Here is a 26,880-nt window from a genome sequence, read left to right as displayed (position 1 = left end):
AGTGTGTGTGTGTGTGTGTGTGTGTGTGTGAGAGAGAGAGAGAGAGAGAGAGAGAGAGAGAGAGAGAGAGAGAGAGAGACACTCCTATATTGGTTTTCTTACCACTCTTCTAGAATCTACTTGTGAGCCAATTCCTAACCACGGGCAATGGAAATAGTTTTCTGACACTCCAGTATTCTACTGTCAGTCACATTCAGTCAGGAGAATTGAAACAAGAGACCAAGCATTGGGAGATCATGAATGTTAGTGCTCCCGCCACTGTAGGAAGAGCTAGGGGAGTGAACGTTGGAAATAGAAAGTTAGAGAGCCACAGAGGAAGCTTACCAGGCAATTCTCCTGAAGCCTTGACACCTGTGGAAAAGTTGGCAAAGGAGTTGGCAAATTCCTGCAAAGGAATGAATTAAAAAGGCCTTGGAGAACACTTGGCTCAAAGAGGGCAGCACCTTTATGAGTGCTGAGTATCTGGCGGTAGGCATGGACCACAGCTGGCCCTCAGAGCCTGGTGTGGGAGGGAGGGCTGAGTGTATAGAGGAATAAGAAGAGAAGTTAGAACACCAGGCTTTCTCCCATCTGTTCAAAACCACCTTGACAGAGTAATGGTTACTGCCTTCTAGATTTGCATAAGCTCTTTGGGCCAACCCTAGAATTACACAGGAAGGAAACCTTAGGGGCCCAGATCGGCTAAACTCTTAGTAAGGTATTCCAGCATTGATGCTGATGTCTGCCTACAATAAGTTTGAAAAGTTATTCATGGGCCCAGAGTAGGTTTCAGAAGGGCCCTAGTAGAGCTTGGGAGTGGTGACAAGCCAAATGCAAGAGTCTAGAGTTTGGGAAAGGCTTTCTCTGTCTACTGCTCTTAAAGCAGCTCTGGCTTGGGTAGTGAGCCAACCAGAGGGAGTCTGGAGAACTCAAGAGGAGTCAGAAGCATGTAGGAGAACCCTCATGTTATAATTCTGGGCCTGGACCCTATATTAATCTAATGCTAGATCGTGCATCACTCGGTTCTTATTCGTGTTGCCCAATCCACTAAACTTGTCTACGCATCACTTTCGTCTTTTGCGGAGCAAGAACCGTGTCTCCAGAGTTGCTTTCTCCAAGTGTTCTGAATGTGTGATACAAACACACACACACACACACACGTGAGCCCTAGCTGTCTTACCACAGCGATTCCCGGGCTTCCTGGTACCCACCTCAGCTTTGTCTTCAAGGTTTGTGTCTAGAAAAGAAAGAATTATGGAAAACAAAAACTAGCTTCTCTCCCAAGATGTGCTTTCCAGTTCCCTGTACAACAGAGCCTCTTCTGGGACAGTAGGTGGCTGGGGTGTGGAGGTGCACCCTTGATGGAGACTCTAAACACCCTAAGTCTTTACTCTGCCCTCCATCACCTCTCTCAACTGCCCAAATCCTACTCACTTGCCGTTCATTGGCTCTAAGGATAATCTCCTTCTTCTTGAGTGTTTTCTCTCTTTCTCTTCCTTTTGCTTTTTTTTTTTTTTTTTTTGGTGGTACTAGGGTATCAATCTCAGGGCCTTTCACAAGCTGGGCAAGAGCTCTACAGCTATGAACTATGTCTCTAGCTCCCAGATATTTTCTGGACCCTTTCAGCTGGAGACATTTGTTTTGCCTCCTTAGAGCCTGAGGCTGCCTATCTTTCATGGCAGTTACCTTAGCGCACACATTTGAGCATTTCTAATATTCTCCTAATAAATTTCACTCCCCCCGAGGCAGGGGGCACCATGCTTATTAGCTCATGTCACGGGATAGTAATTTTGAACATCCTTCATATTATAGTCCAGACAGAATTCAGTCCATAAGTGTCTATTCAATGGAATAAAAAGAAAGCAAACTGATTGCATTGAACCACATGCTGGTGCCCGACATAACAATAGCTTACAGCAATGTGGTTGCCACCATCGGAGATGGGGAATGCAGAGTCTGTGACCCTCAGTCCCATGAGCTTCTAGTTACGAATTCCATGCTTTCACTTGACCACATTGATATTTTAACTCCAGATACAAGGGCAGTCGGAACAGAAGCCACAGCTCGATCTTGCTACACGCAGAAGCAAACAGTCTTTGCAATACTTTCTAATCCAGCCGCAGGATAGAAATGTTTACCAGGGTCACTGAGCCTTCTATTTAGGTTATGGCCGGAGCTGTCACTGAGCCACATTCTCTCTGGGAGACAAATCTATGAACCTCAGATAAGGTTTCAAGAGGTTCTTGAGCCAGGGAAATTGTTTGACCAAGTGTCTGTCCTTTGTCACACTCTGTGTTTCACTTGCTGGGTTGGCAGCTTCTCCCCGTGTCACAGAACTGTTCCAAAAACACAGCTGATATCAGAGGACCTCCTGTTATCTCTCTGCTCTTCCGGAAGGCACTTCCCGTTCAGGCCTTCAGCTTCCTCTGGAAGAGGGGAGATTAAATCTCTTGCAGGTCCCTCTCAACAGCAGTGTGCTCAGCTTCTATTCTGGGCTGCGGGTTGAATTCTTTGGGCCTCAAACTGTCTCTTGTCTGCTTCTAAAAGAGTCTATGACTCAGTTTTCTTGGCTCTCAGCTAGAGCCTGTATTCCTGTTCTCTAGGTTGGTGTGGCTTGGTAGGTGATGACCGCTTAATCAGCATGAGAAGATCCTCAGTCCCAGAAATTGCCAGATTGAGGATGATCATTAGAGGCGCTCAGTAGATCCTTCCCAGTGTTCTGTAGCTGATTTTCCACGAACAAGCCTGTGCTTCCCACACTGCAAAAACCAAGAGAGAGTGAGGCTGCCAGGCTGCAGGAAGGTTTCCATGCCCGAGCCCTTATTGACAGTTCATGGGTATAATCAAACGTGTCGACGTGGTTCATGAATAAGCGCAACTTCACCAGGTCCCCTAGATCTGTGTGATGAGATGTCTGCTCCCCACTTTGCAGTGCATGTCTTCAGTGTCTGGCAGTGATGACATTTTAGGACAACAGTCCTCATACAGATCGGCAAGTTAAAACACCTTCTCTATAGACAAAGAAGCGTGAGGCGGAGATAGGAGAGTTGGAGCAGGAATAGGAAGCCTGGGTGAGGCCTGTGGTCCACACATCTTACAGCACTCCAAACCACGGACACCAAGCCAGAGCACTGGCTTTTGCAGTTAACTGTTGAGTCTCTTCCCTAATCCTTCTTCTCGATCTATTAAGTCTCCTTTCTGTTAAATTCCAACAAGAGCACCTTAAGTAGGCTCTAATTTAATTTACACTATGTTAAAAATAAGCAGACAGAAACATACAGCCGCTATACTGATTGAGAGATACAAAATAGAACACTTTATAATGAAGGCATAAAAAACTGCAAAGGCTAAGCAATGTGCCAGGCAGGCAGGGCAAACAGTGCTTGACTCAGTATCCCCAACGGTCCCACTTTAATGTAGTGTCATGACGTTTGACATTTGTGATGTCTGAGCTCACCAAGGAAAGCTTTGTGTGTTTAACTTCAGAAAATAGTGATTCAGATAAAATACTCCTTTGAAAAGAAGCACCCCGCTTTAATAGAAAAAGGCTTTTAAGGGTTACTGATAGAAAACTTTCAGTTATCTGGAACACCCCATTAACCGCAATAGCAAGGCAGCTGGGAGGCAGAGGAGTGGGGTTGGAGCTGGGTGAAGAAAGGCATCGTCTGCAGTCAGAGGCTGTGGGAGATGGGGACTATCTGCAGAAAGAACAAACAGCAAAGCCATGAGCTCATCTCCTGTTTACACTTCAGTTCCCCACATTAGTGATTAATTGTCCCTGTGTTTTGTTGCCAGGGCAAATTGCTTTCCTTCTTATTTTAAATAAATAAACCATTAGTCTCAAAACAGAAGTGTCAAATGTCAAGATATTCTGCCATACTGTGCTAAGAAACAGAACAATGGACTTATTAAAAGCCACTCGAGACAGACAGGCTTCGAGAACTTCCCTTTCGTGGCAGAAACCGCTCTCCGTAGGACTTTCTCCTGTAGCTTGGTTAAAACACCAATGCAGATGTTACAAACAACACAAGCTTCAAGGGATGAAGCGAACTTTAAGGCCGCAGAACAGGAGTAAGGAAGTAGGTTAAATGTGCATAGTCAATGAACTACACCAACCAGCTCTTTTCCCTGACAAGACAGAAAGTCAGCTTTTAGCAACCAATAAATTACCTCTGCTTTGGTCTCCAAATACACACAGGGTCCCCGGCCCTTCCAAAGGAAGAAATTCTTTAATTAAGTAGGGAAATTTTGCATCTGATCCCAATACATGTACATGCATGCAATTTCTGGATGCCTCCAAAAGACTGTTGTTAGTTTTTTCAGGACTACCTATTAAACATCGTTACGAGTACACGAATTCTTATTGCAAAGTTTTCAGGTTCTTCCGTTTACAGCATTGACGTCATCAAAGGTCAACCACAAGGAGCTGCAGTGTCCTTCCCAGCACAGCTGCCTGCTCCAGTTTTCACTGACCCCCTGGCTCCTCACGGGCCTCACACTGGGTCTCGAAGCTTTAAGTCCCTGTTAGCAAGTTTATTGGATAAATAACTATGTGTCAGGTTCTATTCCATGCCTCGGTGAACCGGCTACAAAAACCCAAACACCCCTAAAATCCTGTAGCTTATGTTTCGCGGGGAACCCATCACCCACAACTGCCTCTGTGAATTCTCTTGTCACACTGTCACCGCTCCGCGCGTGTCTGTTCGTCTGAATGCCACCATCCCATGAATAACACTGAGCCTTGTTCTTCTCTCATCGCCCCATCTCGCCACGCTTCTTTCTGTGGCAGGCACACACTGGATGCTCTGTGAATGACCTTTTGTGTGTTGCTTCCTTTCCCTGGAAGTGTGGTTAAATTCCTGCTGAGTATGGAACCCGTCTGTGAGGTTATCTAGCTCTTTTTTTTTTTTTTTAATTCTCTTTGAATAGTTTCCAGTGAGCAACTCACCTGGCTGGCAATAATGGCAAATGCCACGTACCTGCTGAGGGAACGAACCGGACCAGAAGAAGGTGATCAGGTGGCCACATTCACTTACCCAAGCCCATGTCTGCCTCCTATCCCAGCGTCTCTAGTTTGCTCTTTTTGAGTTTCCCAGCAGCTCTGCCCTCTGTCTTCTTGGAGATCTGGAGAGAGGCTGACATGGGAAGGATTCATCTTGTTCCTGTCCCCTTTGACCCCCAAAGGTAGAAACAGAAGATCAGGTGCTGGCAACCTTCTGTGGCAGGGAGACCACTGACACGGAGCAGACCCCCGGCCAGGAGGTGGTTCTCTCCCCTGGCTCCTTCATGTCCGTCACTTTCCGCTCAGATTTCTCCAATGAGGAGCGATTCACCGGCTTTGATGCCCACTACATGGCTGTAGGTAAGTCGCCCCATCATTGTGTGTCCCTTCAACCCTGGAGATGGAAACTGCCCTGTGCTCACTCCTGGACTGACCTGTGCTCCTACGCCATGGATTCTGCCTTCAGTAGCTTGTTACATTTATTCCCTGGACCACAGATCCATTCATCTAGCCACCTTCCAGCCAACAATTTACCTTTGTGAGACATTCCAGGGTAGGGACAGGCATCACTGTACTGCTTCCTAGTTCAACACCTGCTAGCAATGTTTTGTTTGGCTGTAGAATGCACATATGATGAAATGAACACATCTTAAGCATGCATTTAACACACATTAAACTTCACTATCTGCCAGAAAGTTCCTCATGTTCTTGTCCAATTAAACTCCTTGCCCCCAGATCTCTCACAGTAAACAATGGTTCTGACTTTCTTTTTCTATACATTAGTTTGGCCTCCAAAATGTCACTTAAGTAAACACCCAGAAAATATAGCGGGAACATGATTATCTTTCGCTCAACATAATGTTTCTAAGATTCATTTATTTTGGGTTAGCTCCCTGACGGAACTATGTTCCAATGCATGAATACACTGTAATGGTTTGGGTTTTTTTTTTTTTTAGGGGAGGGCGTGGCCACTTTCCCATTGAGAGACACATGGGCTTCACTTTGTTTTTTCACTCCTTAATAAAGGTTCCTTCAACCTTTTTATGAACATATGTTTTCCTATTTACTGGTTAATATCTAGATGCAGAATTGCCGGTTTGAGCACAGCTGTGTTTAGTCTTCCAAGAAATTGTCAGATTTTCTCCAAATAATCATGTCATTTGTAAAACAGTGTGTGACATTTCTGACGGCTCCATGTCCTCACCGTTAAATGTCGTCAGTCTTTCTCCTTCATTTTTATTTACCCCTGTGAATATGTGCGGCTTCAACTGTAACCCCTGATGGCTAATAATGGAGGATATCTTTTTGTTTTGTATACGTACTGGCCGTTTGTATGTTTCTATAGAAGAAATAGATGTGCAAACCTCTAAGACAGGACTTGATCTATATGGGGACAGAGGGTGTGGGGCTGCGGTGGCGAGCCAAGCTCTCCAAGTCCTGAGTTTTCTGTCTCAGTTTCATCATCCAGAGGGTGAGGGTGCTAAGACTGGCATGGCGTGTGATAATTATTGTAACCAAGCTGTGGTGATCACCTCTACCAAGGCTGAGATTGCCTAGGTTCAGACCTAGCTCTCCGTGATCTTACAAGTTGCCTAACTTCTCTGGATTCTGCTTACCTCATTTGACAAAGGGAGATAGATAATGGCCCCCTCTGGGCTTTACATAGGGATCACATGAAAGACAAGCATGACCCTCCCCAAACCACGAATGCCCTTAAGTGCTTTGTAAGTGTGGCTTAATCATCACGTGTGCAGTGACTGATGAGAGGCTCTGCCTGCCCCACAGATGTCGATGAATGCAAGGAGAGAGAAGATGAAGAACTTTCCTGTGACCACTACTGTCACAACTATATCGGTGGCTACTACTGCTCCTGCCGCTTCGGCTACATCCTCCACACAGACAACAGGACCTGCCGAGGTGGGGCCAATGGTGACTCTGGGCTTTGCCATGATGTGTCACATGTTCCAGGAACATCAGCTGAGACACAGATCCATAGTGCATACAATGAAAAAGATAAGTCAGGGCTGGGGAGATGGCTCAGTGGGTAAAGAGCTTGCTGCACACACATGAAAACTTGCATTTAGAACCCCAGTACTCATGTGGAAGCTGGCTTTGGTGATGTGTGCATGTAATTCCAGTGCTGACAAGTAGATCTAAAGAGTTTGCTGGCCAGCTGGTTTAATAGAGATGGAACAGTGAGCTCCAGGTTCAGTGAGAGCCCTACTCCCAAACTTAGGTGGAGCACCCCAGGAAGATCCCTGACATTGAACTCTGTTCTCTGTGTCATATGCTTGGGTATTCACACCCATATTTACACACATACACCCAAAGACAGAGACAGACAGACAGACAGAAAAACAGAGTGAGAGACAGAGAGACAGAGACAGAGATACAGACTAAGAAGAGAGAGAAAACTAAATAATGAAGTCAGAGATATACACACATACCACGTGGATATATGATGAGGTGCTCACCCCACTAGGAGTCCAGGGTCTACTGTCAGAAGAGCATACAAGAAACTCTGAAGTCAGGCTGACCTTCCTGGGCACAAAGTCTGCTCTACAGGTTTCTGTCTCCTCTCCTACTGCAAGTAACCAACCTGACCAAGCCATGGGAAACCTGGGTTTTCAGGTCCTTTCTCTAAAAGCCATAAATTCAACCAAAGGTTCCGTTTTCTCTTTGCTTCGGTAGCACCTCTGTCACTGTCTGACAGGGCTTAAAGCCTCAGACTGAAGGACAAAGGAGGAAAGAGGGTAAAGATAGCACGGAAGTGACTCATTCCTACATTGCTGTATCATCACCTACCACCAAGGCTTCTGTTTTGTCGCTTCAGGTTGGGTCAGAGATGGTGAGCGTTGAGCGAGCAGTAGTCCCCAGACTAGCTGGACAACAGCTGCAGACACTCTGGTGTTTAGATAAAGTCAATGCGACACTTGCTATGCTCAAGTAAAGGAAGCATGGTCACAGTATCCCCAGACGTGAGCTGGCCTGAAGATGTGACAACTGTGTCCCTTGACAGAAGTGAAGGAATATGGAGAAGTTCACCCACACAGGGAGAACAGATCCTAGAACTGTTCAGAGGTGTAGTAGAACTTAGACAGTTTGGGAATTGCCTGGGGGTTAGTATGGCCTAGGGCAGGTTCTCACTTGAAGAGGGCTCAGGGAAGGAAGCCAAACTTGGAGACAGAAATACTTCTTCCTTCAAAACTTGCTGAATAAAGCCGTGTGCCTCCTATATAAACCCAGTAACAAGAGGCCATAGTTTTCAAGAGCAATTTTCTCAGAGAATTACGGAAGCTCAAGGTCAAGGTTTCTCACTTCTTTTCACCCTGACCCCGGGAACCTTCTAGGGAAAGTACTACAGATTTGCTGTGCACCTTTTAACAAATCCCATGCCTACCTGTGCACTGTGAATATGAAGAGAAAGATTCCCCCTCCCCCAAGCCATCCCTAGTCCTCCCTGGGCTGAGACTGACCCAGGAGGATGCGAGGATTCGTGAGGGAGAAAGTGAAAACAGATGCAGACTGGGGAAGCCTCTTTCTGCAGCTCTTGTTGGAACTTTAGGTTCGTTAGTCATGCTTGCTGTTCCGGGCTACTGTTTTCTCATTTGCAAAATGAGCACAATGAACAAAGACTTACAAAGCACAGGCATGCCAAGCCTGGGAGGGGCCGACCCAAGGGACCAAGGTTCAGCAGGCCTATAATGGGCTAAGTCATGGTGAGGCTCCCAGGGAGCTGGATGTTGGATAGCAGAAACAAACAAACAAACAAACAAAAATCAGAATCCTGGGGTTCGCAGAACTCAGTTTAGTGGGGGGTGGGAGAGAGTAACTGAGTGTGTGACATGATGTCATCGAGTGTGTGACGTCAGAGAGGATAGACTGGGCAGTCAACAAAAGAAAGACAGGGGCTGGGCAGTGAGGGTGTGTTGTGGGAGGGGGAGGACTTAGGCGAGGATCAAGAATGGCTTTGAGCAGAGACCCAAGAGACAGACAGGCAAAGGAGGAGGTACAAGCCAAAGAGGTTTAGATGCAGCACTAGCCCCTCCATCTCAAAGCCGTCATTCTCAGAGTGGCTGCCTGATCCTGCCAGAGGACCCCATGGCAAGGGGCATCATCCAGGGAAGCCCCATCTAGAGAGAGACTTAGAAAGTCTACAGCTGAGTCATTTTCCACGGGGACAGTGGAGAGACCATTATCCTCCGAAGAGTTTCAGTTTCTCAGTAAAATGGGGATTCCTTCTCTGCCTACCTCCTGGGAACACCGCAAAGATTACACAGTGGCAGATGATCAAGGGCTGGCTGTGTCTGTGTCAATGGAGTGCCCTTTTCTCTGTTCTGTTTTCTACAGTGGAATGCAGTGGCAATCTCTTTACCCAGAGGACCGGTACCATCACTAGCCCCGATTACCCCAACCCTTACCCCAAGAGCTCTGAATGCTCGTATACCATTGATCTGGAGGAGGGCTTCATGGTCAGCCTGCAGTTTGAGGACATTTTTGACATCGAGGACCATCCTGAGGTGACCTGTCCATATGACTACATTAAGGTAACCCTGAAACTGCTACTTGTCCCAAGGATGCTGAAGCATCTTGGCTTAATTGGGTGAAAAACAAACAAACAAACAAACAAACCAATGTTCTGGGCTTTTGGCTTTTCATCTTCCCTTTGGATAGGGAGCTAAGTCCCTAGCTTCCCAGCATGCCATTGTTTAAAACATTATTTTGGCTTCATCACCTCCAGGTTGGTGTCTCCTCTGATTCCAAACTGGCACCCTGGTCACTAGGGTGATAGGAGGTAGAGAATTACAAAGTCAAACCTATACTTTAGGAGGCCTGATTCAGCATTATGGAGTTCACTCTGTACAGATGCATGGGGTTTTATACTCAGAAAGGACTCGTGTTTGGTTTAATGTGCTGTAGACACTTTGAGCTTTTTAATATATCCTGAACAAGGTGCTCATAGTTTTTGTTTGTGCTAGATCCCACACATTATGGAAGTGTTTCTGTTTGAGGGAAGAGACAATTATAAAGGCAATGATGAGGGAAAAAATGTCTAAGGCCAATAACTACTCCATTTGAGGTTATTCTATGTTGTAAGTCTAATGCAAGGTAACCGAATTTTGAACTTTGGCTGGGATAGTGGAAGGAATAGTTCTCAGATATGAAGGGGTTAAAATCAGAAGTACCTTCAGTGCCAGGTAAAGCATCTGAGCAAAGCCAAATATTGAGCTCTGATTCCAGGAGAGATGCTGAGCCTGAGAAATAAAGGTACCACCAAGTATATACACAGATGCTAATCTAAGCCATGAGGATACTGAGCAACTCAACAAAACAAAAGCAATAGGAACTGGAGCTCATGGCTTCTGAAAGCTGTGTAGAGGAAGCAGGGCTATCAATGAGCTCAGAAAGGGAAGTCTGAGAGAGAGATGCACCCAGGAACACCTGTGAGAAAGCTAAAGAACATCCAGCCTGGCTTGCCCCCTAGTGAGTCAGAAGTTAAGAGGGAGCTTGGCTGCAGGTGACACAGCAGGAATGTTTGTGACACAGGGCCTGTTTGTGTTGCTGTGAAGTAAGTTGCTCCCAACATAACGGCTTGCAACAATTAGTATCACATGTTGGTAGGCCAGAAGTCCCTCAGGGCTCTATTGGCTCTCTGCTTAGATTCTCATGAGACTGAAACCAAGGTGGCCATTTGATGAGGTCCTTACCTTTGGGCTCTGGGGAATAAACCACTTCCAAGCTCGTCTAAGCTGGTGGCAGAATTTTATTCCTGACTTTTGCAGGACTCAAGTTCCACTGGTGAAAGAGCTGTCCTCACTTTCCTCTGTATTGGTCCCTGAGGGGTCCCTCTTGTCTGCCTTCTGAAACCCAAAGGCTTCTGTACAGTAAAGGAAACCACAGATCTAGTAAAGAGGCCGCAACAGTATGGGAACAAATGCAATGCTTGCTGCATGTTTGACCCAGGATTAATGTCTGGAATATACAAAAAACTAAAAAAGCTAAACACAAAGGAAAAGCAACAGCCCAACTTTTTAAAACCGGACCTGAATAGGGAACTCTCAAAGGAAGAAATACAAATGACTGAAACAAAATTTTTAAGTGTTCAAACACCCTTAGCCGTTTGAGAAACGCCAATTAAAATTACTTTGAGATTTTTATCTTCCCACAGCCAGAAAGGCTAAGGTCCAGAAAACAAATGACAAAAAGTTCTGTGGAGCTGTGAGGAAAGAGGAGCTCTTGTTCACAGCGGTGGGAATATAATTGATGCAGCGATTATGGAGATCAGCATAGAGGCTCCCCAAAAGCGAGACACCAAACAACTATAGGACCCAGCTACGTCACTCATTGGTATCTGTTCAAAGGATTCTATGTCGTGCTGCAGAGATAACTGTTCATCCATGAAACCCATGGAGGCTGCTTTGTTCACAACAGCTGAGACATGGGAAAAAGCCTAGATGTCCATCACCTGATGAATAGATAATGAAAACATTATATATATATATATATATATATATATATATATATATATACATACATACATACATACACCATGGAATTCTAACAGCTCTAAAGAAAGATGCAATAATTGAATGGTAATGGATGGAACTGGGGAAAACCATGGAGTGAAGTAACCCAGTCCTAGAAAGACAAGTATTACACGCTCTCTCTCATATGTGGATGCTAACTTGATTCTTTAGATATGTGCAATTCATTTAGAGTAATTATAGAGGCCAGGAAAGTAGAAAGAAGCCATGCCAGGGTGAGAAATAAGATCTTAAGGGAGGGCAGAGGACAGGCAGTAAGGGGATTAAAGCAGATACTAGGAAGAAAGGTTAGGGTGGGAAAAAGATTTCAGTGATTTAGTAGCACAAGGCGAAGGAGGGATGGGGTGTGTGTTAGCTAATCTTGTGTCAACTTGACACAGGATAGAGTCGTCTGCAAGAAGAGAACCTAACTGAGAAAATGCCTCCACTAAGACTGGGCACTAGCTGAGCCTGTAGAGCATTTTCTTAATTAGTGATCAATGGTGGTGGGCCCAGCCCATTGTGGGTGGTGCCATCCCTGGGCTGGTGGTCCTAGGTCATATCACAAGGCAGGCTGAGCAAGCCCTGGGAGCAGTCAGTAAGCAGCACCCCTCTGTGGCCTCTGTATCAGCTCCTGCCTCCAGGATCCTGCCCTGTTGGAATTCCTGTCCTGACTTTCTCTAAAGATGAACAGTGATGTGGCATTGTAAGCCAAATAAATACTTTCCTCTCTGGTTTGCTGTTGTTTGTGGTGTTCAATCACCACATAATAACCATAACTAAGACAGGAGGGACAACTAACACTAAAGATGTTTAGAAAAGCCATATGGAAACACACTAATTTAGAAATTTCATATTATCTCTATCTATCTATCTATCTATCTATCTATCTATCTATCTATCTATCTATCTATTATATGCACAAGAGTTGAAATGAAATTCCCTAATAGAGGGGAATAACACTCCTCCCAGAAGCCATAGCTAACCAACAAAGAGCCCAATGGCAGGTATAGGATACCACCCTTCAGGTTGTTGGTCCAAAGAGATCCCATAGAACCCTGATTAACAAAACAGGCTACTTTCATTTGCTCTTTGTTGTCCATCAGAACTAAATGATAAGGCCCTGTTGCTGAAGACACCACAGACTTGAGTCACAGGGCATGGGTAAATCAAGCTGGGCCTGACCTAGAAGTTTCTTCCTTGCTAGCTAGCTTTCATGGTGCCTATGGCATCACAGAGACTGCTAAAGGGAAAATAGTTATCTATGGTCATACCCAGGCATACGTTATGTGAGCTATGATAATAGCCTGGCAAGATATGTCCTTGGGTGCAATAGTGGCATTAATGTTACTGGGATGGTCAACAGCTTTATGGGTGACTTTAAGACCCACATTACAGACAGTATTCATGCCTGGCACTGTAAATTTGGCAAAGAGCCTATCACTCCCGGGAGTCAAGCCAATCAAAAGCTCAGCACAAAGGAGGGGTTCACAAAGCCCCACGCCTTGCTGAAGAGCTTTATCAGTTGAAGGCTACTAAGATAAAATGCATTTTCTTTAGGGAAGTGGCCCCTGGCAGGTTGCCTATGCTCTAGTTGGTGGTCCCACACCCATGTGCACAGGGACAGCACCGATTAGACTCAGTGGATTATGGAAAGAGAACATTTGTTATGTTGGAAGGGAGATGTGGTGATGGGGTCTGGGTAGAGTTGGTGGGGAGGTGAGGGGCAAATATAATCAAAACACACTGTAAATATAAGCAAATTCTCAAAGAATGAAGAAACCACTTTTTTTAAGTGCCTCTGATCACAAGGGAACACACAGGGAGAAGGCCATGTAGACCATGTAGCTTAAAAATCACTGTGTCCCAGGAGCTCAGCCTGGGATCCACATGCAGATAGTGAATGTCTTCAAGCATCATTTCCTCTGTCACCAGCAAAATCATGACATCACCCAGGAGTTCAGACATTACCAAAAGCTAACAATGGTGTCCTGGTTCTCAGAGATGGGGGAAAGGGTTACCTGCACTGGACTGGAACCTGGGGGGGGGAGGGGAAGGAGGTCCGAATCAGCCAATGGAATTTAAGGCCATTTCTCCTCTTCTGCAGCCTCCAATATAGTCCATACCCCATCCCCTCTGTCCTTCTCATGTGCTGCTTCCCCGACTGATGCTCTTGCTTCATTCTTGCTCCTGCATCATCCCTTTTCCCACAGCATAGAGGGTTACAGCAAGGAGGTCAAACCAAGGTTATGCATGGAATTAAGCTAAATTCCTCAACAAAATAAGACCCCTGTCCGTCTGTCCATCCTCGCCTCCTTCCACTCCCTCTGTTCCAGCTTCTCCTGCTCTTCACACCTGCCAAGATCTTTCCCACCTTTGACCTTGATTTTTTTACATATGCTGTGGGGGTTTTTTGTGCCTGGAAAATGACAGGAAAAATATGCTGTTTTTCTGTTTTCTTCCACTCATGCCATGTGTCAGACCGAACATCATTTCATCATCGGGATTGCCTTATTTTGTTACTATGCTTCTATTACACAAATGGTGACTTCTATAGATTATGTATACTCTAATACTGCAATTATAAAATTTGGCCATGTTTCTATTACATATATATATATATATATATAATAATTTTGTTTAATTAATGCTGTGCACTGTACAAGACTGCCCACAAGATGTTCATTGGTAGTCACAGCAGCACTAGCTTGCTTTGTTAACTCCAAAGGCCACTAAAATTATGACAGAAATGGACATAAATCCATTTGGTAATCCCTAAGTCTACAAACAAGAGTGTATACTATGGATTTGCATTAGAGTTTCCAGAAAATTCCAGCACTATTCTGCCTGAAGCACTCAGATATGATTCCCCCCCACACACAGATTAAGGCTGGTCCAAAAGTATGGGGGCCCTTCTGTGGCGAGACATCCCCGGAGCCAATCAGCACCCAGAGTCACAGTGTCCAGATCCTATTCCGCAGCGACAACTCAGGAGAGAACAGAGGCTGGAGGCTCTCCTACAGAGCAGCAGGTAACCTTTCCCCTTTCCCAGGTCACCCTGAGCCACTGTGCTCCTTGCTACAAAGAGGGCTCTTGAGGGAGGATGGATGTAGTCCAAGCTAGAGGCCTCTGAGGAAACTGGGAACCAAGGTACAGGCTACCTCCTGGCTAAGCTTCCCACTATGAGTGGGGGATGGGCACAGGGAGAATGGGCTTATCCCCAAGACTGGTTACCCTTGAGCACCCCGAACACCATTTCTCTTTCCCCTCACATGGAGATTCATCAAGCTGAGAGGACCTCCCAACCGTGACCGTCTGTTTCCAAGTCTGGCACGGGAGTTTGTGGACCCGGAGTTTTGTGGAGATTGGGCTCTATGTGAGTTCCTGGCCTGGCACAGCCTGTAGCCCCAATCCCTAGTGTTCCACAGAAGCTAGTCCTGATACAAGCCCAGAGGGAGTCCTGTGACTCACTAAGTCTGTAATAACTGAAGGAAAAAGAGTGTGGACAACGAGGAGGAGTAACTAATCACCATCATAGAACCCGGAGGCCTGGCGTTGCCTTGCCACGTGGGGAGAAGAGTGACAGAAAGTTAACAAAGGAAGGTTTGTCCCTGAGAAGGTGTCAGGACTAAACCTAGTGAGGCTCTTGTCGGGATCAGCCCCTTGAAGAAAAGCAGAGGCATCAGAACACAGTCCCTTAGTGTCCTGGGAAGAAGGGTGACTGTGGTCATCCTGAGTAGCCAGTAGTGAAAAGGGCCAGGGCACAAATTTCAAACCAATAGGAAGCCCTTGTTTATTTAACCTGAGGTATCCATGGAGTACAGGACTCAGGGATGAGCTCCAGGTCATAATGGGACAATGGCCTTTAATGTTCCTCCGATCTCCGAGTGTCAATGAAATTGTTTGGTTCACTTTACAAAAGAAGAAATGGAAGACTGCCTTAGAGAATGGCTCACCCTTGCTTTCCAAAGTTTTGCCTCTAGACGCCCAATCCTGTCCTCTCTGCCTCCTTCAGGCCTTGCTTCCCAGGTGCTGGCCCTTGGCTGTCATTTTTCCTCATTTCTCCCCTGATGTCTCTTCATTTGCTTCCTGCCAGGAAATGAGTGCCCAAAGCTACAGCCTCCTCTGTTCGGGAAAATCGAGCCCTCTCAAGCTGTGTACTCCTTCAAAGACCAAGCGCTCATCAGCTGTGACACGGGCTACAAAGTGCTGAAGGTGCAGAACCCTGCCTGGGAGGAGAGGTCTCCAGAGCCCCACCCCCACCCCATGGTGTAGGAGCTGCCATAAGGCCAGCTCAGCATGTCCTAGCATCCTACTGAGTGTCTCAAAACTCTAGAAATTCAAAACGATGCATTCTAGTCACCTCTCGCTTCGGGACATGGCACACAAGTTGTACATCGGGGCATGAGTTGTCCTGATTGCTTTAAAATATGGGACCATATGGCTCCATAATTAGGGACAACGACCTTAACAAAGGTCATCAGAGGTGGAGGGGGGTTGGTGCTGAAGGAGGAGCAGGGGTTGTAAAGATGGCCAATGGGCACTCCTCTAATTCCTGCCATCCAGCGTGGTGGTACAGCTACCCTCCTTCCAGAACAACAGAGTAAGGAAGTACAGTCCCTGTGTACGGAGGCTGGTGACTGGAGCCAGTGGTTGGGAATCTTTATGTTCCCCAGGTGAGTCCACTGTACAGCCAGGCTAGAAACCCACTGTTCTGGAGGAATTGCCCTCAGGAAGGGGCTGGGTCGGCAGCGGCAGCCCCTAGGAGCTTGTTAGAAACATGACTCCTTGGGTAGGTCACCCGGACCGAACTGGAATTTTGGTGGCAAGGAGCAACAGTTTGCCTCCGCTGGCCCTCTCTAGGTGACGCTGTCTGCTAGCTCTAGCTAGAGAAGCATTGCTCTCAAACTAGAGTCAAAACTATAGCTTCTTTTCTAGTGGCCATTGCCTGTGCCCCTAGTATAAATGGGGGTGACAAAAAGAGCAGCCATCGCTTAGGCTATAGGCAAGTTTACCTTTGGGACTCCCTGGTGGGATTCCCAGTTGAAGATAGCCAGGTTCGAGGTCGGAGTTATCTTTGCTAGGAAACGTGTTCTAATCCACTCCCTCCTGCTTTTCATTCCCTTCTGGGTTTCTTTTCAGGACAGTGAGATAATGGATACCTTCCAGATTGAGTGTCTGAAGGACGGAACATGGAGTAACAAGATCCCCACCTGTAAAAGTAAGAGAATGAAACAGATGGGCTACAATGACGCATTTCCTGGTGGTGGGGTCAGAGTTGGGACCATGCAGGGTTGTAAGCCTTGCCAGGGCTCTCTAGGAAGGGTGTCATATAAGAGCAGGACAAAGGAATATGAGAGCCCATTTCAGAAATAAGAGTCACACACACACACACACACACACACACACACACACACACACACACACAGGCTTTTTGAACTGTCTGGCTTACTTTCCAAACACAAAATTTCCTCCCCACCTACAGACAGGGTACTGAATGCGGTGTAGGACTATATTCCTCGAGGTCTGGAATGAGCCTGAGCTCGGGAATTGCTGGTTAGAAAAACTAGTTTGGCACCCATGTGCGGTGTCAGTCATGTGATGACGAAAGTCTCCATGCCGGCCACTCCCCCTCTAAGTCTTCTGGGTCAGCTGGTGGCGTAGGGCTGCCTAGGGAGGGCTGTGAGGTGAGCACAGAGGACCTATATGAAGTAGAGAACACTTGCTCTGGTGACCCAGACTTCTTGCCTTGTGGCCCTAACATATTACATGACCATGAGCAAGATCTTTTGCTGTAAGAGCTCAGACTTGCTCTGTTTCAGACTTGCCTTCATTCTAGAACATGTGCCAATGGGTCTAGAGAGGAATAATCCACCTAAATTGGCTATTGAGTTTTTAATGAGACTATAGATTCCTAATTACTACTCTGCTACTCCCATACCCTTGAGATTTCAAATGTGAAAGTTTGGACCATGATTTTAGCAACTGTGTATGGCAGTCGGGGCTGGGGGAGGAGGCTCGGGGCTTGCTGTAGAGGAAGAATGAGAAGTCCAGATATTATAGTCAGTCATACCGGTGCCTGTTTCATGATTCCCGGCTCTTTCCCCTTCCCTTTCTCCTAAAGAGCTCCCATCTGGCATTCAGACATGTCCCTTCCCTCTGTGCCCAAGGAATCCTGGCAGGAGGACTAAAACCAGAATGGACTTGTTTCCTTTTTCATGTGGTAAAGGGTGGTGGCCGAGCCCTAAGAAGGGAAAAACTGTCCGTTTATAATAAGGTCAGCACCTACTGAATGCCAATGCAGACTTCTGTAGAGAATTCAGGTGGAAAGGAAGGGGTCTAGCCTGAGGACCTCAGATGCTCCTCCAGTAGGTGGCCCAGTGCACAGTGTGACTGAGTTCTGAGCTAGGTCCCCTGCAGAGCAAAAGCAAAGATCATTCTGAATATCAGCGAAGTGTCTGGTGCTCAGGACAGAACCGCACTCTGTAGTCGGGAAGTCGTGACTTTAAATGTAGATTCTAGCAGTTGGGTGGGCCTAGCTAATTTACTCATACTCTTTTGGCCCCATCCTCCCTGATCAAAATTGTGGTGAGAACTAACTGGGTTACTACACACACCGTGACTGTAAAGAGCCAGAAATACATTCAATGTGAAGCGCACTTAGTTATACCCACCCCACCGCCATTGGCGGGCAGGGGTTTCATACTTTGTCTCATATTTCTGGAAAGCATAAAGTTCTATTAATACTTTTCCCTGGTAGAACACATGGGTTACTATAATGGACATGTTGACAGAGTAAGGTCATATCTGATAGCATCATTTTCTGTGACCTATGCTAGAAAGCCACGGAACATCCTATCATTTTACACATAAGAGTTGACCCGATTCATTCACCTTAAGCTAGATCAGGGCTGTTACAACTCTTGTTAGCACACAGCCAGCGTCTTTGAGCATCTGAGGGTACCTTGTACTCTGCTAGGTCCCAGGAAAGATGCACAGGTAAGGCAGGCAGGTTGAATCATTGGGAACACGCAGGGAGGAGTTGGAGCCAGACCAGACGTACACAAGGTGGAACTAAGGAGTTTGTAGCAGAGAGACTGGGGATGTAGCTCAGGTGATAGCATGCTCACCTAGGATGCGCAACCTAGGATGTGCTGGATCCAGTCCCCAGCCTCTGCCAAACATAACAGCACATGCTTGAACTCCAGCGCTCCAGAGATGGAGAATGGAGGCAGACAGATAGGCCTGGAAGGTCATCTTCAGCTATACAGTGAGTTCAAGGCCAGCCTAGGCCACATGATATTCCATCTAAAAGATAAAAAAGGAAAAACGATAAAAATGTACAGAAGAACAGGAAGTGGGAATTATGGGCTGTTGTCTTGGCCCTGCCTCCACTTTGTGCTGACAAGTCCCGCTATCCTCCGAATGCCATCTGTCAAATAAGCATTGTGGCCAGATGAATGCAAAGCTCCCAGCCAGGGGCAGAATTTCATCTTCATCAGGAGCCAGGATGTAAGACTATGCAAATTTTCGGAGTGATACAAATTCAGCACTCTCAAACTGTCCTTCACACTGGCTGTGCCTGCACTGCATTCTTTGTGTTCTGGTAGAGTGGTTTCTGTATTTCCTGCATGAACTATTTCTGCTTTGCTTGCTAACTTTTCTCTCTCTTCCTTTTCTCTCTCTCTCTCTCTTTTTCTCCCCCCTTCTCTCTCTCTGCTTCCTTCCCTTTGTCTCCTGATCCTACTATGACTTCACCATGGTGACAGAGAGCGAGATCGATTTGGAGAACGAATCCGAGTCAGAGCCAGTGACAGAGTGAATGACAATGACGGGAACCCCACACAGTGCAGACATCAAGGAATGGATTATTAACCGAGACCCCCCCCACCCGTCTCAGAACTACCCCACCTAGCCCCACCCACCAACACTCCATGGCCCACTTTAGTGTGGATTAGAATGGATGCTGAGCTTGGCAGCTGCGCCTCAACAGAGGAAAGTGCTGCCTTCGTGAGAACAAGTTCTCTCTTGATGATATCCCCACCATTCAGATGAACTCCAAAAAGCAATGAAAAGACAATGGGTGATTTTTTTTAATCTCTAAGAAAACTTTACTTGTCTCAAAGGAAAATATGTCCTTGTGTCAAGAAACACAAATTTAATATACAATCATATGTCCAAGATCAACATGGACCCTGGCTGCTGATCAACTCCATACTATAAGTTTAAATGGGTCAGGATGCCAACTACTTGATAACTTTCAAGTTTTGGTGTTCTACTATTGTCTTAACAACCATGAATTTATAAAACAAATAATAACACCGAGTGTGGATTTTTGAGAATCTGGATGTTTTCTCATTCAGAATGTATATTTCCCATCTACACTGTTTCGGGCTGAAATTCTACTCTCTGAGGCCTTTTACTACTGGGGCTTACAGGTTTTGTGTTTGTTAAAACTTGTCGATTAAAAGCCTTAAAGAATGAGCATCAGTCGCATCTGGAGGCAGTGGTCCTCGGCTTGGGGTGATGGCTGTAACTAGGACAGTGAAGAAAGGGCGGAGGCACATGAGCATGCACGCTGGGATCCACAAGACAATGTCTGCCTGCTCAGAGCACACGTAGCAGAGAGGCCCTGCTTCTTAGTCTATGACTACTCAATCTAATGATTAGATGGTCACTTAATGAGGGCAGGATTCTGCAAGTGTGGACGATGGGCATTCTGGAGAGTGAGGTGTGCTGTCTTAGGGTAGAGGTGCCCTTGATAGAAGAGATGGGATGGACTCTAAAGACAAGTGTCATCTGGGCAAATGTTTGCCAGGCCACAAAGTCTCGAGAATCCTTATGTAAGAGAAAGATTTGAAATGTGTCCAAGCAATTGTCATAACAAAGAAGGTGAGATGTGTATCACATGAGAGACGTGAGTGACGATTTCAAGGACAGAAGAACGTGACCTGTCCAGTTAGAAGGACTTCAACCCTTTTAGGAAGAACCAGTAGTGGCATGGAAATCCAGTGCCCAGATATCAGGGTTGGCACAGGCGATGCCTGTAATAAGGACATGGAATGTTGGAGAGTCTGATGACACTGGAGTATAGGTGTCCTGAGGGAAAGAGATGAGGCTAGGAAGGTCGTACCAGGGTCAGGTGCTTATATAGGGCTTCTCTAAGAAGCCCGTGAACTAAGGAAAGCATGTTTCGAGTTGAAGCCAAGAAAGATGTTTTGGAAGACACATAAATGGCAGCAAGAAACAATCAGAGAGACAAGGTGTGGGATAACACATTTTATACCAGAGTGGTGAGCAGGGCAGGCTAAGGAAGAGGAGGAGAGAAAAATATTCTGACTCTCCAGGATATGGAAGTGGTCAAATACAAAGAGAGGGTGCATTCGTTTCCATAGCTAACAAGCTACCTCAAAGATGGCGGCTAACACTGGTGTGCACTGACTGCTCTGGAAGTTAGGAGTCTGGATGTCCCAGTCTCAGAGATTTGATCATCATCTCTAAGGCTAAATTCCAGCCTGTCAGGAATTGTGTTGTATGGAGCTCGAGGCCCTCTGGAAAATCCTCAGAGTGAGGACAGAGGCAAACACATAACAAGGAGAAACCCTTATTAATCTGCTGGGGACAGCGTTTCACACACACACACACACACACACACACACACACACACACTGATTGTGTCAGGCAAGAAGCCTTTGTGCTCTTGTGATGTTTGCCTCCTATCAAAGACACAGCACTTTCTCCCTGTCACGCTGCGCTCGAGTAGAAGGTTGCTCCGTTATCCCTGACTACAGCTGAGCTGACATGGCCCTCTCTTTTCTGTTTGCCAGCTCCTCTCTCAGGCAGCTGTATCAGTGGGCAGAGTTACATACCTGGGGCAATGCGAAAGGATGCCCTCTCCTGAGAAAATAACTCCTCCTAACACCAACCACTCAAGCCAAGCACTCAGTTCCCCCATGAGGGACAGGAGAGTTGAGTCAGGAGGCTTACTGAAGCTAAAGGAACTTCCAGCAGGCTCAGGGAGGCAGCAGTAATATCAGTATCTAGGTACCAGTCTAAGGGATTTCCTAAAGGTAGAAGGTTGGCTTCAAGTCTCATCAGGAAAGTAAATTTTAATCTACTTAGGGTTTTAAACAGCAATTTCTATTTCTGGCTATCCTGGTGCTAACCTTCATATGCTTACCTCATGAACTGCAAAAACATCTGTATTCTGGGTTATCAATGAAAAGGAGCACCTGTATTCTGGGCTGTCAATGAAAAGAAACATCTGTATTATGGGTTATCAATGAAAAGGAACATCTGTATTATGGGCTATCATTGAAAAGAAACATCTGTATTATGGGTTATCAATGAAAAGGAACATCTGTATTCTGAGTTATCAATGAAAAGAAACATCTGTATTATGGGTTATCAATGAAAAGGAAGTCATTTGTTCTGGGGGCTTGAAGGCCAGGACCCATTTGGGTAAGAAATACCCACGTGAACTTCCTTTCCTCATTCCCTTTTATCGAATCTGGAAGGCAGTGTAATCAGACAAATTGTAACTTAGGTAACTCCAGTCAATCTAAAGGTGAGTTAAAGATCTAGGGTTAAAAACCACAACATCTGACCGACACTGTCTGACTGGTGCTCAGAGCTTAGCTGCCTCTCCCCAGTGGGTCAACTTGAGGGGGAGGTGGAATTTTGGAAATTCTTCCAGAACTCTAGCATTATCGACAGGTGACGTCCACATCAGCCAGCTAATGTTCACTATTTAACCGGAAAGCAGATGTCCAGGAACAGCTCGTACCACTCACTGGAACAACACCGAATCCAAGGTCAGGGCTAGTTTTCACTCCAACAATAATTGTCTAGGTGACTTTGGACCAGTGAGTCTTCCCCCTCTGCTTATCTCTAACACAAAGAGGAAGTTCTACGGGGTCTGCCTCAGTTCCTTTTCCAGCTGTGGATTCCCATGTTTTTCCAACTCTGACAAAGACTATTCTATGTAGAATTGGGGTTTCCTTAAAAACAAGCAGCATTTCCTAGTCCTTGGAAAGAAACCAATAGATTGGGTCCTCAGACTCTGATGCAACCGTAAAAAGATGTCCTGACCAGGCTGACACATGCTGAGTTCCATCTATGCTAGCAACTCACCTAAAACGTGGCTAGACAAGCAAGCTTCCTAAATACCATCCAGAGGTGGCATCTGTGGCCAAGTTCTATACTAAGTATCCAACCACTATCAGAGGAGACAGCAAGCAGGTGGAGATCAGAAGTTCGTCCATCAAGGCTCTGCCTGCGTTCTGTGACAGATAAGCTGCCCGCAGGAAGTCAGCAGGGTGGAGCTGTATACTCACATAGGAACTGGGTTGCTCTGTTTGTTTGGTTGTTTGGTTGGTTTTGTTGTTTTAATACTAAGTTCCAATGTGAGCACATTAAATGTTCTTCTTCAGCCTGTGGTTGGGACTGGAAAAAAAAGGAAGATGATTTGGTTTAGGTCAGCCAGAATTTTCTCATTGAGCTGTGGGCTTCGTGCCTGGGCAATGGAAGCAGAGAGGATTGCAAAACAAACTGGAAGTCAATGAGGCTACGGTGGGGGAGAAACTCTGGTCCCCATAAATCTCCACAGGCCTGCTCCTGCCCTCGAATTGACACCAGGGCAGGCAAGCTGACCATAGAGTACGGCCGTAATGGAGAGATACCCAAAGTTAAGATGCCAGCTATACGGACGGTATACGGCACAGGTGCAGGGGTACCGGTCGGATAGGATACAATATTTCTCCCTGGAGATGGGTGTAATGTATAACCTGAACATCTAGGGATGATAGATAGATGCCCTGGTGACCCTGAGAGGAAGAATAAACAACAGCTAAGGGGGTCACACTTCTTCTCTCTCAGTTGTAGACTGTGGAGTCCCAGCAGGGTTGAAACATGGACTGGTGACCTTCTCCACAAGAAACAACCTCACGACATACAAATCTGAGATAAGATACTCCTGCCAGCAGCCCTATTACAAGATGCTTCACAATGTCACTGGTAAGTCCCCTACACCAACGATACCTCCTTCTTCCTGGGCCTCGGGCTGAGGGTGAAACAGCTCTAGGAGGAGTGGCTGCCTAGCTAAGTGCAAGGCCTTGAGATACAAAGTGTCCTGTCCCATAAGGCATAGCATTTGGCCCTTGCTCCCCAGATGGTCAAGGTGGTAGGTCCGTTTAGACACGCTCAAGTCATCCCAAGACCAAAGCCAAGGTAGTTTTTTCTTTCACCTTGAAATTCTTAAAATATTCTAATAAAATATGGAGCCTGTTGGAGGAGCATGAAAGATGCATACATCACAAAACCCAGAGAAGTCTGGACTCTTCCTGAATTAATTCCTTCACGTGTCTGAGCTAGAGCTAGGATTTCTAGAAAATGGCCACTGCGGCTGACCCCACTGTTCTCTGCCTCCTCTGGGTTGACCAGACCAAAGCCCTCCAGTAAAGTTGTAGCACCCCTGTGGGGCTTCCTTCAGAGACATACTGTTGGGTCTCGCACAGAGGTCAGACGGATTGAGGGAATGAGAAGCAGTCAGTCCTTTTCAGCAGGAAATCCAATGTGTGCCAGACCAAGACCCAAACACAGCCACAGTTGTTGCTGTCCAGGTCTCTGCATGGCTCTGGCCAAGGTTCTTGCCTCCCCCCACCCCCCACCCCTGGGGTCAGGAGGTAGCACATAGGCCAAAGGGAAAAAACCCTCATGGAGATGAGAAAGTCTGCCCTCTGTACGGGATCACTGAGGGAACAGTCCCTTAGTTCCTCTACGTCTCCAATGCTCACCTTTAAATCAGGGAGTGAGCCATAGCTCATGGAGTAATTGTCAGGCCCCAATTGGGCAGTGGACACAGAGCTTAAAGAAAGGCGAGAGAGGCATGTGTGCAGCATCGAACTCGGTGAGCAGAGGTTCTGTGACCCGTGAGACGGACACAGGTGCCAGGGCCAGGAGCACAGAGGAGGGCACAGGCTGCCCTCAGGTAGGCGGGGTTAGACTGTTAGAGCCTGTGGAGCCATGCTGAAGAATGTGGTGTTTAATTCTGAGGACAGTAATTCAGAGCTGAAGAGAAAGTTTCTTCTTGGGGTGAGAGCGTGCAGAGATGTCCGGCTGCAGTGATCCACGTTTAGAATAATTGAGAACCAAGACCAATTTTTTTGGACATTCCATGTAATCATTTTCTTTCTCCGCCCTCACCTTTTCACCCACAAAGGTATCTATACGTGTTCTGCACATGGGGCCTGGACAAACGAAGTACTCAAGAGAAGCCTCCCCACCTGCCTTCCAGGTACCTCATCCACCGAGTCCTCTGTCTCATGGTTTCCTATACCAGGTCTGTGAATGTGAAGCTGAGAAGGAAATGCTTTGTTGTTGAAGTGATGTCATCAGAAGGTTAAAGGTCAGAAAAACCTAGCCCCACCTCTTCTCAAACCAACCGGTGTGGTGTCCGTACTCAGGCGACTTTAAAATCCCTCCTATCTCTTTGTTGTTCAACTCCAATCCTTTCCCAAAGCAATTTATGTGTGAACCTGGTGCGGGGCCAGGGAAGTGAAGAGAGTGGACCCTCTGTCCTTAGGCATACACCAGGCCCCAAAGGAGATAATGATAATGTGCTCCCGAACCCCCAAAGCGTCATGTGCACACATTGTTCTGATTCTGTCTCCTTCATGTTTCATCTACTGGCCCCACCGTAAAGTGGAAAGAGGGTTTTAAGGTAGCAAGGGGTGCCAGAATGAATATAGATGTTGGGGGATTTGCCTTGGCATTAGAAGTATAGGGGATGACTAGGCTTGCATCATGCCTCACAATGCATTCGTGTACAATTAGAAAGTTATAGCCCAAGATTACACCGCCGTAAGGCTAAACACAACCCACAGAAACTAACTTCAGTATATGCAATGCTGTAACTTATACATTTTTAATTTCTAAAATTCAAGAACCACAGTAATTAAAAGATAGCAGTGCTTCAGAAGAGCACCGAGGAACACTGGGATGTCATTGTCCTTCCCGGCTCTGTGCACAGCAGCTTCACCTCTGGTGGCCTCCATGTTTTACTGAATGGAAATGTTGGGCAGATTGAGATAGTGTACTGTATGGATGGCGCAGGCTAGCAGCCCTTGGTGCTCAGTTAGTAGGCTTCTAAATATTGGGTTACCCATGAAAACAACAGGCTAAGGAGTTTTCAGAGATTAACCCTCATGGCAGCAAGAGCACAGCAGCATTTGAGTCTGCTCCACTGCGGGGACACTGGGCTCCTGGGAGGGAGGTAAAGGTGCATACTTGTACAGGAATAGGGGGGCGAACACCAGGAAGGGACTGAGGCCACGCCGCTCTCACTTTTACCAGTTCCACTCACCTTAAGTTGTCTTGAAGGCACATTCACCGACTCAGAGTGGGGATTACTTTAAAAACAGCAGAACGGTGGGTCTATGGAAAACTGGAAATCCAGATGCTCATACTCCTAAAAGATTACGTGGCCAAGAAAACTAGAAAAGCCACAATATGATGTCTAGTTGGGGAACACATACGTGACTGGGGGCATGCTTGCTGCAGCTGCTTCCCAGTGGGGTTTTTGGTAAGAAATCATGTTATCTGGGCCTGGGATTCCATACCTCAGAAATGAGTGACCAAGACCAAGAAATGGCTCACATTTTATGGTTCTCAGTGGTCATCGGCCTCACCCTGTAAATAGCGCCTTGGATACACTGAGTCATGAAATTTTTTTAACACACAGAGTTTGGCAGAACCATAATGTATCATTGTACCATGCTAGAACTTTTTAAATTCTTTCCTTCTGAAAGCCTGGGTAGCAAGCCAGAACAGACAAAACCATTTCAGCCAGTGCCACAGCATCTACTCTTTGGGGGGTAGAGGGCCATAAACAGTCGGGAGTCATATTTTTTTCCTGACATGAAAACTAAGGATCAGAAGGGTGTGGTGACTTTTGCAAGGCTACCTTTGGAGTTGGGGCTGAACTATAGGATAACTCAGAACATTGCTGTCTACATAGGCAGGGCTGTGCTTTCCTTGACGGATCATAGGTGCTTCATCCAAAGGTATTCAGTATCTCAGAGCATCACCTTTCTGTTTTAAGGAACCTGCTTCCTTTGGTACCCGCTATTTTTATTTTCTGTTTCAATCTGACCATCACCAAAGCTTTGGACATTCCAAGAAAGTTCTCTGTCCAAGGGAAGACTTAGAAAGTTGAAGCAAAAGCAATAGAGGAGAAGGATGTGGAGGAGGAGGGTCCTGTTTCAGTAACCTCCCCCATGACCTGTTGCATTATTTAACCCCTTGAACAAAAAATCAAAGTTACATCAGAAATAAAACATTGTAACAGGCAAATGAAGCTAGTTCCCCCTCCCCCCC

At 46.3% G+C, this 26,880-nt stretch overlaps 1 protein-coding gene across 3 annotated transcripts in view; it reads left to right on the top strand.

The window, feature by feature from the left end:
• Window positions 1-26,880, top strand: part of Masp1 (mannan binding lectin serine peptidase 1) — a 63,519-nt gene that overhangs the window by 18,792 nt on the left and 17,847 nt on the right. For 2 of the 3 annotated variants that reach the window (XM_005344760.2, XM_013351732.2), the window contains exons 3-10: window positions 5,164-5,341; window positions 6,767-6,898; window positions 9,332-9,528; window positions 14,389-14,536; window positions 15,602-15,720; window positions 16,648-16,726; window positions 23,383-23,520; window positions 24,725-24,799. In XM_005344760.2, coding sequence (XP_005344817.1) covers window positions 5,164-5,341; window positions 6,767-6,898; window positions 9,332-9,528; window positions 14,389-14,536; window positions 15,602-15,720; window positions 16,648-16,726; window positions 23,383-23,520; window positions 24,725-24,799 — 1,066 coding nt within the window. Of the gene's footprint in view, window positions 1-5,163; window positions 5,342-6,766; window positions 6,899-9,331; window positions 9,529-14,388; window positions 14,537-15,601; window positions 15,721-16,647; window positions 16,727-19,274; window positions 20,968-23,382; window positions 23,521-24,724; window positions 24,800-26,880 lie in introns of those variants that run through there. The other variant, XM_013351738.2, reaches the window with a different exon arrangement.

The sequence above is a fragment of the Microtus ochrogaster genome, chromosome 2 (assembly GCF_000317375.1).
Source record: "Microtus ochrogaster isolate Prairie Vole_2 chromosome 2, MicOch1.0, whole genome shotgun sequence".
NCBI classification, from domain to species: Eukaryota; Metazoa; Chordata; class Mammalia; order Rodentia; family Cricetidae; genus Microtus; species Microtus ochrogaster.
This window is presented reverse-complemented; position numbering and strand designations above follow the sequence as displayed.